The sequence below is a fragment of the Rana temporaria genome, chromosome 11 (genome assembly GCF_905171775.1).
Source record: "Rana temporaria chromosome 11, aRanTem1.1, whole genome shotgun sequence".
Taxonomy (NCBI): Eukaryota; Metazoa; Chordata; class Amphibia; order Anura; family Ranidae; genus Rana; species Rana temporaria.
In genome coordinates, this window is record NC_053499.1 from 150779859 (window position 1) to 150793370 (window position 13512).

Here is a 13512-nt window from a genome sequence, read left to right on the forward strand (position 1 = left end):
TTCCCACATACAGCATTATGGCCACTAGCTGGTGCTGACTTTTATATAAAATAAGTAAGCTCTTGGTGCCATCTAGTGGACATAATGCAGTATTTTCCACATTCTTACATACACCTTATGGGCACTAGATGGTGCTGACTGTCATAGGACATAAGTATGCTCTTGGTGCCATCTAGTGGCCATAATGCAGTATTTTCCTCATTCACATACAGTGGAACCTTGGATTACGAGCATAATCCGTTCCAGGAGAATGCTCGTAATCCAAAGCACTCGCATATCAAAGCGAGTTTCCCCATAGAAGTCAATGGAAATTAAAATAATTTGTTCCGCATTGACTTCAATGGCATGCAATACTGCATGTGGCCAGAGGTAATAAGTAAAAGAAAAATTAAAGCGTCGCCTATGGAGATTTTTAAGTACCGAAGTTTGGCGCCATTCCATGAGTGTGCGCAATTTTTAAAGCGTGACATGTTAGGTATCTATTTACTTAGCGTAACATCATCTTTCACATTATATAAAAAATTGGGCTAACTTTAGTGTTTTGTTATTTTTTAATTCATGAATTTTTTTTCCAAAAAAAGGCGTTTGAAAAATGATTGCGCAAATACCGTGCGAGATAAAAAGTTGCAATGACCGCCACTTTATTCCCCAGGGTGTCTGCTAAAAAATATACATATATAACGTTTGGGGGTTCTGAGTAATTTTCTAGCAAAAAAATTATGATTTTTACATGAAGGAGAGAAGTGCCAGAATATGCGCGGTATGGAAGTGGTTAAAGGGGCACCTCCACACTCTTTGGTGAATTTTTTTTTTTTTTTTTTAAGAAAATTTAGCAGACAGCAATAAAAATCTGGCAAAGGTTTTAACCATGTCGTCGCTCCATAAAAAATTGGGCTGCCTTAAAAAAAACAGTACATGCCCACAAGTGCGCATCTTAGCGGCAACAGTGATTACTTCTGATACTAAGATCGAGCAAAACAGAAAGAAGCCCCGGGGACGGCCTTATACACACAGGCTGCATGAAACGCTTTCTTTAAAGGGAACCTGTTATAACCTTAAACCGCAACTCCAAGCAGATCTAAAAGACACAGGAAACAAAAAAGGGTAACCCAATGGTCGGACTTTAGAGGCATAGAAACAATGGAGAAAGTAGGGAAAATAAACAATATTTATTGAAAAGAGTACATGATATAATCACAGTGTTAAAAAAATCATAGCGTCTACGCGTTTCACCGTAAGGCTTCTTCAGGACACGAGCAAGGTTCAGAGAGATAACAAAGAGAGAGAACGAGTCTCACTGTCTGGAATGAGATACATTCAAATTATAAATCCGACAAAAAACACATGCATTTCAATACATTACATTAACCACTTAAGGACCGCCTAACGCCGATATACGTCGGCAGGTACGTTGCCCTTTAAGTGCCCAGCCGTGGGTCGTGCGCTCCGTGACCTCGCCCGCGGGACCCACGGACCCAATCGCCGCCGGTGTCCCGCGATCGGTTCACAGGAGCTGAATAACGGGGAGAGGTGAGTGTAAACACACCTTCCCCCGTTCTTCACAGTGGTTTGTCACTGATCGTCTGTTCCCTGTCATAGGGAACGACGATCAGTGACGTCACACGTCCAGCCATGCCCCCCTACAGTAAGAATCACTCCCTTAGGGCACACTTAACCCCTTAGCGCCACCCAGTGGTTAACCCCTTCACTGCCATTGTCAGTTTCACAGTAATCAATGCATTTTTATAGCACTTTTCGCTGTGAAAATGACAACGGTCCCAAAAATGTGTCAAAAGTGTCCGATGTGTCTGCCATAATGTTGCAGTCACGAAAAAAATCGCTGATCGCCGCCATTACTAGTAAAAAAAAAAGAAATCTTCATAAAAATGCCATAAAACTATCCCCTATTTTTGTAAACGCTATAACTTTTGCGCAAACCAATCAATAAACGATTATTGAGATTTTTTTTTTACCAAAAATATGTAGAAAAATACGTATCGGCCTAAACTGAGGACAAAAAGTGTATTTATATATATTTTTGGGGGATATTTATTATAGAAAAAAGTAAAAAATATTGCATTTTTTTCAAAATCGGCGCTCTATTTTTGTTTATAGTGCAAAAAAGAAAAACCGCAGAGGTGATCAAATACCACCAAAAGAAAGCTCTAAAAAAAGAAGCCAATTTTGTTTGGGAGCCACGTCACACGACCGCGCAATTGTCAGTTAAAGCGACGCAGTGCCGAATCGCAAAAAGGGGCCTGGTCCTTTACCTGCATAATGGTCCGGGTCTTAAGTGGTTAAAAGCCTATACTTTTCCTGAGGATACAACCAAAAAACAAAGGGACACAGAAGGACCAAAAGATACCTTATAGTGGACTGGGCCTCTAGTAGCTGGAAAGTTTCCACCAACGATGTACATTCGAATATATCTCATTCCAGACAGTGTCGGATATCCGTAAATTCGAAGGAAAAAAAAACGTAAAATCATAAAAGTTTGTAAATTCGAAAAAATTTGTAGGTTCTTAAATTCTAAAAAGCCGAAAAATTCGAAAATCTGAAATAATAACTAACTAATAATAAATTAACTATTACTAACTATTAAATTATAGGTGTTGGAATTTCAAATTTGGCTGTTCGTGATCGTAACGAATGCGAATTTATCCGAAGTTACAAACTCTCCGAAATAACAAAGGCCGTATCTAAACAAAGTCGCATCCAAGTTGCGTCAAAGTTGCAGTTATACAAGTTTGAATGGAGCCTTAGGGGGAGGGGGGGCACACACAAAAAAACTGACAGGGGGTCTAACCCCTTTCCACTCCATCCAAAACAAAAAAAAAAGTGTTGCTTATGTTAAGATGAAATTTAGTTTATTTCCTTATTTTGCATAAGCGCATTAAAAGGCAACCGGCTTAATCTTCACGACAAAACGCGATTGCAAATTCTGTAGCAAATTTGGCGCATGCAACAAACGCCTGTGTGTATAGGAGCTTCCCGCGGGGGGGGGGGGGACTAAAGATGGGAAATCTGAACTCTCCACCTGGGAGTCATAGTGTGATGTGACCGGCCAATCAACGGCTGAGCTCACTGGTTCCCACCAAAAGCTGAAGTTCAGTTGTGGGTGGACTGACCCCCGACCGTCGCTGATTCACGCGTTCCTTCATTCTACAGGTTGTGCTTCTCTGGAGCTCGCGAAGGCCACCTGCCCAGCTTATTGGCCATGATCCATTTTAAATATTGCACCCCGGTGCCGGCTCTGCTCGTGTGTGTAAGTAATTATCTTTACCATTCTCAGAACATCTCAATACTTGTGTTAGAATTGCTACAATGTATCATATGCAATTGTTTTCCTCTGCTGCCCTCTGCTGGCAAAAAGCAATAAAGACAACACTGACATTTCTAAAAATATGACAATTTCCCAGATCATTGGTTTTCAGTGTGATGGGTGTTGTCTGTGCCCACTCTGATGTAAGATCATTAGTAGCCAGCGTGATGGGTGTTGTGTCTATGCCCACCCTTATGTAAGATCATTAGTAGCCAGTGGGAGGAGGTGTTGTCTGTGCCCGCCCTGATGTAAGATCATTGGTTTTCAGTGTGATGGGTGCTGTCTGTACCCACTGTGATGTAAGATCATTGGTAGTCAGTGGGAGGAGTGTGTTGTGTCTGTGCCTGTGCTGATGTAAGATCATTGGTAGTCATTCAGAGAGGTGTTGTTGTCTGTGCCCGCCCTGATGTAAGATCATTGGCAGTCAGTCAGAGAGGTGTTGTGTCTGTGCCCGCCCTGATGTAAGATCATTGGTAGTCAGTGGGAGGAGTGTGTTGTGTCTGTGCCCGCCCTGATGTAAGATCATTGGTAGTCATTCAGAGAGGTGTTGTGTCTGTGCCCGCCCTGATGTAAGATCATTGGTAGTCAGTCAGAGAGGTGTTGTGTCTGTGCCCGCCCTGATGTAAGATCATTTTATAGTCAGTCAGAGAGGTGTTGTGTCTGTGCCCGCCCTGATATAATATCATTGGTAGTCAGTCAGAGAGGTGTTGTGTCTGTGCCCGCCCTGATGTAAGATCATTGGTAGTCAGTGGGAGGAGTGTGTTGTGTCTGTGCCCGCCCTGATGTAAGATCATTGGTAGTCATTCAGAGAGGTGTTGTTGTCTGTGCCCTCCCTGATGTAAGATCATTTTATAGTCAGTCAGAGAGGTGTTGTGTCTGTGCCCGCCCTGATGTAAGATCATTGGTAGTCCGTGTGATGGGTGTTGTGTCTGTGCCCTCCCTGATGTAAGATCATTGGTAGTCAGTCAGAGGGGTGTTGTGTCTGTGCCCGCCCTGATATAATATCATTGGTAGTCAGTCAGAGAGGTGTTGTGTCTGTGCCCGCCCTGATGTAAGATCATTGGTAGTCCGTGGGATGGGTGTTGTGTCTGTGCCCTCCCTGATGTAAGATCATTGGTAGTCAGTCAGAGAGGTGTTGTGTCTGTGCCCTCCCTGATGTAAGATCATTGGTAGTCAGTCAGAGAGGTGTTGTGTCTGTGCCCTCCCTGATGTAAGATCATTGGTAGTCAGTCAGAGAGGTGTTGTGTCTGTGCCCTCCCTGATGTAAGATCATTGGTAGTCCGTGTGATGGGTGTTGTGTCTGTGCCCTCCCTGATGTAAGATCATTGGTAGTCAGTCAAAGAGGTGTTGTGTCTGTGCCCTCCCTGATGTAAGATCATTGGTAGTCCGTGTGATGGGTGTTGTGTCTGTGCCCGCCTGATGTAAGATCATTGGTAGTCAGTCAGAGAGGTGTTGTGTCTGTGCCCGCCCTGATGTAAGATCATTGGTAGTCAGTCAGAGAGGTGTTGTGTCTGTGCCCGCCCTGATGTAAGATTATTGGTCGTCAGTGGGAGGCATGTGTTGTGTCTGTGCCCGCCCTGATGTAAGATCATTGGTAGTCCGTGGGATGGGTGTTGTGTCTGTGCCCGCCCTGATGTAAGATTATTGGTCGTCGGTGGGAGGCATGTGTTGTGTCTGCCCACCCCCAACTATTCCATCATCATGACTAACCAATACAATATGAATGGGGGTGGAGATTATTTTTGGCCCCGTATCAGACACGTTTTACTAGGACACACCAAAGAGAAGGAGGGCCCATAAAAAGCTCCCAGCTGCTGGAATTCTTCCACCTGTATGCGGCTGTTAGATCTGTGTATACCCCATAGACAGAGAAGAACTGTGGTTTCTCCTGAGGTCAGTAAATTTAAAATGTAGAATTCATCTTCTAACAGAACAGTAATTGTGATGTTTTATTTTCCAGTGCAGTACGACGATTATCATCATGCTGGTTGGAGATACGTACACCTTGATAAACTATGTGTCCTTCATTAACTACCTCTGTTACGGAGTAACAATTATGGGGCTGATTGTCCTTCGCTACAAGAAGCCCAACATGTTCCGTCCTATTAAGGTAAGCTTTGTGCAGTCAAGGAATTATTTGGGTGATCGCTAAATATGGAAGATTGTAAAAATACTGGTGGTAGGTTCCCAGAGCACCGGGTTACAGCGGGTCGGCTTGGTGTTGTCCCGGTAATGCTGTGTCCTGGGCCATGTCCCGGTAATGTTGTGTCCAGAGCCATGTCCCGGTAATGCTGTGTCTTGGGCCATGTCCTGGTAATGCTGTGTCCTGGGCCATGTCCTGGTAATGCTGTGTCCTGGGCCATGTCCTGGTAATGCTGTGTCCTGGACCATGTCCCGGTAATGCTGTGTCCTGGGCCATGTCCCGGTAATGCTGTGTCCTGGGCCATGTCCCGGTAATGCTGTGTCCTGGGCCATGTCCCAGTAATGCTGTGTCCTGGGCCATGTCCCAGTAATGCTGTGTCCTGGGCCATGTCCTGGTAATGCTGTGTCCTGGGCCATGTCCCGGTATTGCTGTGTCCTGGGACATGTCCCGGTAATGCTGTGTCCTGAGCCATGTCCCGGTAATGCTGTGTCCTGGGCCATGTCCCGGTAATGCTCTGTCTTGGGCCATGTCCCGGTAATGCTGTGTCTTAGGCCATGTCCCGGTAATGCTGTGTCTTGGGCCATGTCCCGGTAATGCTGTGTCTTGGGCCATGTCCCGGTAATGCTGTGTCCTGGGCCATGTCCCGGTAATGCTGTGTCCTGGGCCATGTCCCGGTAATGCTGTGACCAGGGCCATGTCCCGGTATTGCTGTGTCCTGGGCCATGTCCCAGTAATGGTGTGACCAGGGCCATGTCCTGGTATTGCTGTGTCCTGGGCCATGTCCCGGTAATGCTGTGTCCTGGGCCATGTCCCGGTATTGCTGTGACCAGAACCATGTAACGGTATTGCTGTGTCCTGGGCCATGTCCCGGTATTGCTGTGACCAGAACCATGTAACGGTATTGCTGTGTCCTGGGCCATGTCCTGGTAATGCTGTGTCCTGGGCCATGTCCCAGTAATGCTGTGTCCTGGGCCATGTCCCGGTAATGCTGTGTCCTGGGCCATGTCCCGGTAATGCTGTGTCCTGGGCCATGTCCCGGTAATGTTGTGTCCAGAGCCATGTCCCGGTAATGCTGTGTCCTGGGCCATGTCCTGGTAATGCTGTGTCCTGGGCCATGTCCTGGTAATGCTGTGTCCTGGGCCATGTCCCAGTAATGCTGTGTCCTGGGCCATGTCCTGGTAATGCTGTGTCCTGGGCCATGTCCCGGTATTGCTGTGTCCTGGGACATGTCCCGGTAATGCTGTGTCCTGAGCCATGTCCCGGTAATGCTGTGTCCTGGGCCATGTCCCGGTATTGCTGTGACCAGAACCATGTAACGGTAATGCTGTGTCCTGGGCCATGTCCTGGTAATGCTGTGTCCTGGGCCATGTCCTGGTAATGCTGTGTCCTGGGCCATGTCCCAGTAATGCTGTGTCCTGGGCCATGTCCTGGTAATGCTGTGTCCTGGGCCATGTCCCGGTATTGCTGTGTCCTGGGACATGTCCCGGTAATGCTGTGTCCTGGGCCATGTCCCGGTAATGCTCTGTCTTGGGCCATGTCCCGGTAATGCTGTGTCTTAGGCCATGTCCCGGTAATGCTGTGTCTTGGGCCATGTCCCGGTAATGCTGTGTCTTGGGCCATGTCCCGGTAATGCTGTGTCCTGGGCCATGTCCCGGTAATGCTGTGTCCTGGGCCATGTCCCGGTAATGCTGTGACCAGGGCCATGTCCCGGTATTGCTGTGTCCTGGGCCATGTCCCAGTAATGGTGTGACCAGGGCCATGTCCTGGTATTGCTGTGTCCTGGGCCATGTCCCGGTAATGCTGTGTCCTGGGCCATGTCCCGGTATTGCTGTGACCAGAACCATGTAACGGTATTGCTGTGTCCTGGGCCATGTCCCGGTAATGCTGTGTCCTGGGCCATGTCCCGGTAATGCTGTGTCCTGGGCCATGTCCCGGTAATGCAGTGTCCTGGGCCATGTCCCGGTAATGCTGTGTCCTGGGCCATGTCCCGGTAATGCTGTGTCCTGGGCCATGTCCCGGTAATGCTGTGTCCTGGGCCATGTCCCGGTAATGCTGTGTCCTGGGCCATGTCCCGGTAATGCTGTGTCCTGGGCCATGTCCCGGTATTGCTGTGACCAGGGCCATGTCCCGGTATTGCTGTGTCCTGGGACATGTCCCAGTAATGCTGTGTCCTGGGCCATGTCCCGGTAATGCTGTGTCCTGGGCCATTTCCCGGTAATGCAGTGTCCTGGGCCATGTCCCGGTAATGCTGTGTCCTGGGCCATGTCCCGGAATCACAGCATCGCCCTTGTTTGAGTTACTGCACTGTACAGTATTTCAAAAGGAAATTAATTGTAGAGATTGAAACCCTGTGTGGGCAGGGGCAGAGACCGGGTGGGACCAACCTTTAAAATGGGCATGATGTGTAATCCCAGCATTTTTAGAGGGGGTGTACGGACTGGACCAACCCATAAAATGGTCCTGATTTGTGCACGCCCATATGGAAAGAGGCCTTACAAAATGCTAACTGTGGGGCGGGGGTGCTAACTGTGTCCCGGGGGCAGAGATCATATATTAGATCAGGGGTCTCAAACTCAATTTCATCACAGGCTGCATCAGCATTATGGTTGCCTTCAAAGGGCCGGTTGTATCTGTAAGATTAGATGTCCAGCCCCCCCCCCCCTTCTTACATGAGATGTCAAGACCCCCCCCCCCCCACACCCACCATCAGAAGTCAAGAGTCCCCCACCCTCCCTTATATCACAGCGTACCCTACTCTTTACCTTGTACAGCTGTTGGGAGGAACCTGGGGGCAGAGCTGGGAAACAGAAAGTGCAGAATCTGATTAATAAGTGCAAAAATACCTGTTGATCCTGCCAGAAATCCATTAAGATTCCAACTTCCTGTGCTATCTGCTTATGAACGACAGAAAATTATGCGCCAATCCATGTCACTTTTTTGTTTATTATTTCAGGTGAATCTGCTGATTCCAATCACCTACCTGCTGTTCTGGGCCTTCCTGCTAATATTCAGCTTTTACTCGGAGCCCATCGTGTGCGGCGTTGGGCTGATCATCATTCTTACGGGAGTGCCGGTGTTTTTCTTGGGGGTCTACTGGAAGAATAAACCAAAGTGTATAGATAGATTTATTGGTGAGTATACTCCGGTGGGTGGAGTGAAACGCGTTGGGGGCGTGGCCTGGCTAGGTCCAGGCGGAGACTGCCAATTCACTATCACACAGCAGGCTTTGACTTGACGTGCGGCTCCCGGGACAGATTTATTGGTGGGACCGCACATACTGCAGATACGCCATCTTCACAACCCCTTGGTCTCAACCTCCGCCATCTTTGGCTTGTCCATACTTGTAGTTACTATTCACCTTAGTAGTTCCCCCCCTCAGGGCCCTTTGAAGGAATTTGGGGGCCCCAAGCAAAATGGGGGCCCCCAAGTGCCCCCCCCCCACCACACGCAAAGCCTACGTTAGCGCTACACTCATTTTTTACACCCATGTTCTTTCTCCCCCCCCCCCCCCCCCAGTCCCTATGTTTTTCTATTCTCACCTCCCCTTCTTCACTGTAGGCTGCCACTGTAGCGTGGCCGAGCTCCTCTTCCTCCTGTTCAAAGTCCCCTATCAGATAGTGCCCGGGCTGGGCCGGGTACCACACGGTACAAGAGATTCCGTTTCCTGTGTTCCCGGCCGGACTGAAAGGAAGTGAGCACTCAGTGTGCACTTACTGTCAGACAGGTAACTGAATCTCCTGTACCACGTGTGGGACCCGGCTGGACTGACAGGACTCCAGGAGGAAGGAAGAGGAGCTCGGCCATGCTACAGCCTGGGAAGGGGAAGTTGGGGGCCCCAGGCCTGCTCGGGGCCCCAAGCAATTGTTTGTTTTGCCTGTCCTGTAGCGATGGGCCTGCCCCCCCTCAACTACTATTAAGGCTCCACACCCCTTGACTTCAAAGTACTGATGGGGTGCCTTAAGCTACAACACCAGCATTTTCCACATTTGCCCTTAGCTACAGGTAAGACAAAAAGTGGAACCTCCACTTATTTACCCCCCCCCCCTCAGGAGCCACATTTGGCACCTTTCAGGGGGGAGGAGGGGACCTGTGTTTGACAGGTACCCTTCCCCACTTCCGGGAGACGGCGCTGCGTTCCCTCGGAAGTTCTGCACCCTCTCCTCCTTCCTCCACCGCTGGGCCAATTAGAAAGCGTAGCGTGCTTCGCGCATGTGCAGTAGGGGTTTCCACTCAGTGGAGATGGTGGCGGCAGCACCCGACAGCCCATCCGAAAATTGGCTGGGGTGCCGACATCGTGGGATCCCTGGACAGGTAAGTGTCAGTGCATTAAAAGTCAGCAGCTGTAGTATTTGTAGCTGTTGACTTGGAATTTTTTTTTTTCTCAGGCGGAACTCCTCTTTAAAGTGTTACTAAACCCACAACAGTAAAATCAGTCTGCATATACAGTAAAGCATGCTTGTTATACTCGCTGTGGAACTTAAGGGGTTAATCCTCTGCATTGTGTAAAAAAAAGCTGTCTTCTCTGATCCTCCCCTTCTTCCACTGACTCCAATATATTTTCTGATATTTACAGAGCCAGGGGGCACTCTGCACATGCTCAGTTTGGTGTGTATTGCTAGAGAGTTGTTTTTTTTTTTTTCTTGGGAGGGTGCATGTGATCAGCACAGGGCCAATCAGCACTGTCCATACAGAGGGTCAGGGGTCCTGCAGCCTCATAGGACAGTCAGGGGAGAATAAAAACTACAAGCTTTAGCCAGACACTGATAGAAGTCACAAGACTGCTATATACTGCTGATGAGAAACGGCAATTATCAGTTTATATTTACTAAAATAATTGCATTTCCGTGTTCTGTGTACTGTGGGAGATCAGATATAGCAGGGATATGCAATTAGCGGACCTCCAGAACTACAAGTCCCATGAGGCATAGCAAGACTCTGACAGCCACAAGCATGACACCCAGAGGCAGAGACATAATGGGACTTGCAGTTTTGCAACAGCTGGAGGTCCGCTAATTGCATATTCCTGATATATAGTGAATATAGGGTCATGGGTTTAGTAACACTTTAATAGCAGGAGAGATCAGATTACAGGGACTGCTAAATGAATTAAAGGGGCACACAACCCTCCCTCTCCCCCAACACAGACAGGATTGGTCTGGTTTACACAGAGTCTGCCAAGAAGCACACAGGCAATGCTAAGATTTATTCCTAGAAAACCCAGAATGCTTTGCAAACTGAGCGTCATGGAGCCGCCCTATTGGTAAAGTAAAGAATTAGTAAAATTATGTTTTTAAATGTAAAAAAAAATCTAATTTATAAACTTGTAAACGTTCATCAAACATGTCTTAGCAGATTGACCAAAAACAATCGTACTTTTCTTTTTATCTATAAAAGGATACAAGTTGGTTGGCAGCTAAAAGGACACAGAGCTGCCTCAAACCTAGAGAGGAGCCAATCAGTGCAATCATAAAAAGAATCCACACACAACTAACATAAACTGCAGATAACAGATCAAAACGTCAGAATCTGCCAGACAGAGGAGTGCGATGTGTGAAACGTTGTATATTAATGTCATGCAGTCTTGTATTCCACCAGTAGATGGCACTGTAGTACCATTTTCACATATTCGGCTATTTCCACTGGTAGTGGTGCTGCAGATAAAAGGCCATTGTTTATAGAACTCTCATAGCAAAGACTCCTCCCTGATCAGAGAGAGGGTTCAATCTTGCAAAGGGAACTGAAAAGCAATCTTCTCAGCTGTGCTGCCAAGTTGGACAAAATCCATTGTTCCTTTAGAATCCTTTGCCATGTAATAGGTATTGGGTAAAATGTTTTATACATATACACTATGGCCCAGATTCACAAAGCACTTACGCCGAGGTATAACTAGTTACGCCGACGTAAGTGCAAATGTGCGCCGTCGTATCTGTGCGCCAGACCCACAAACTAAGATGCGCCTAAAAACAGGCTTCACCCCGCCGACGTAACTTGACTACGCCAGCGTAGGGTGGGCGCACATTTACGCTGGCGCTCCCATTGATTAGCCATTCATATATGCAAATGAGAGAAATACGGCGATTCACGAACGTGCGTGCGGCCGGCGCATGCTACGCAAGATGCGCGTAAGTTGTACGTCCGGCGTGAAGTTATTCCCCATAAAGGAGGTGCAACCCGGCAACAGACATGCACAGGTCTGCACCAGGGAACACAAACCGACGTATTTTACATTGGACGTGTGTCTGGCTGGGCGTACGTTATGTTCACGGCGTACGTAGTGATCCGGCGTAGCTTAGGGGGTGCCCATCAATGCAGCTTTAAAATTGCCCATCAATGCAGCTTAATCAGTTCCCCCTCTATAGCCTCACAATTGCCCCTCATTGCAGCTTGATTAATGCCCATCTGCAGCCTCCCCATTGCCATGAATGCAGCCTGATCAATGCCCATCTCAGGGAGGGGTGGGATGAGCGCCGTCAGATTACATACAGCGAGAATCTCCCGTTTACTTGGCAGCCTCTTTAGTACAAGTCCCGCCTCCTGGACCGGCTTCTATGATAGACAGAACACTGGTCCAATGCCGGCCCAGGAGACGGGACTTCCTATTGCAGAGTAAACAGGAGATTCTCGCTGTATGTAATCTGACGGCGCTCGTCTCGCCCCCCCTCCCCGTTCTCTCAGAGGAAGCCGGGTGAAAAAGTGAGTGTTATACGCCAATAAATAAAGTATTAATCCCGTTCTCCTTCTTCATTTCAGAAAATATAACTTACTGTGGACAGAAGGTTTGCTATGTGGTGTACCCTCAGCCCTCCCTCCCCGAGGATGATTTAATCGCTTGCAATGACGCCGTAGTGAACGAGAAGGAGAAGACCCTCAAAATGCAATAAGCTGCTCCCACCCCCCCTCCCCCCCTACCCCCCACCCCCACCTGGGACTTGCATTTTGTTTACAGGCGTGTTTGCGGAGAGAAAATGGACTTGAACATTTAGCTACATAGAGAAAATATCGCAGGAGATAAAAAAAAAAATGCGACTGCAGGAGACGAGGCGTCGGACGGCGAACTCTTTGGATTGGACGGCAGGACTACAAGCGGGGAGCCTTTTTTTTGTATCATAATTTGATCATTAACCCCTTGTGTGCCTGGGGTGACCTCCACCATGACCCCGGGAATGAATGCTGCGCCGCCGCAGTGGACTGAACTACGATATATTCTAACTTAAAGCATTTTCGGCCTTCCTGTTGTATAAATCAAACTGGCCTTTTTTTTCTCTATTAAAGCCTCATTTTCAACCACCTGAGATGTGCCGAGTGTGCGGCTGTCGGGGGACTCGGTAAAGCGGGGGCTGAGCTTAAAAACATGGAAGAATTTAAGTTCAACTGGGGGGGGAGGGCACATTTTAAGGGGGTGTGGTCAGTGATGGTAGATGATCACCCCAGCACCACCAATATGTCCCCCCCCCAATACCACCACGTCATTCCGGTGCAACCATTATGTTCCCCCGGTACCACCATGTCACCCCCACTGCAAAGAATATATTCCCTTAGTGCCACCATGTCACCCAATTGGCACTCTTATATCTCCTGTCAGTGCCCCCATGTCTCCACAGTGCCACCAATATGTCCCCCCAATGCCACCATGTCACCCCAGTGCCACCATTATGTTCCCACAGTGCCATCATGTCACCCCACTGCAACCAATATATTTCCTTAGTGCCACCATGTCACCCCATTGCCATCATAATGTCCCCTTTCAGTGCCACCAATATGTCCCCCACTGCCACCATGTCACCTCATTGCCACCAATGTGTCCCCAGAGTGCCACCATGACATCCCAGTGTCAAAGTTTTGTCATCCCAGTGCCACCACAGTGCCAGTGCCACCAATATGTACCTTCAATGCTACTATATCACCACAGTGTCACCAATATGTCCCCCCAATCCCACCATGTCCCCCCACCAGTGCCACCAATATGTCCCTCCAATCCCACTGCCACCATTATTTTCCCTCAGTGCCAACATATGACCCCAGTGCCACCATTATATTCCACCAGTGC

General features: G+C 48.3%; 1 protein-coding gene across 1 annotated transcript in view; it reads left to right on the plus strand.

Annotated features, from left to right (window-relative positions):
• SLC7A10 (solute carrier family 7 member 10) overlaps positions 1-12754 on the plus strand; it is a 47985-nt gene extending 35231 nt beyond the window's left edge. The window contains exons 8-11 of the mRNA XM_040329443.1: positions 3169-3265; positions 5283-5432; positions 8419-8596; positions 12216-12754. Of these exons, the coding sequence (XP_040185377.1) occupies positions 3169-3265; positions 5283-5432; positions 8419-8596; positions 12216-12346 (556 nt within the window). The 3' untranslated portion in view covers positions 12347-12754. The remainder of the gene's footprint in view (positions 1-3168; positions 3266-5282; positions 5433-8418; positions 8597-12215) is intronic.
• Positions 12755-13512: the final 758 nt, after the last annotated feature.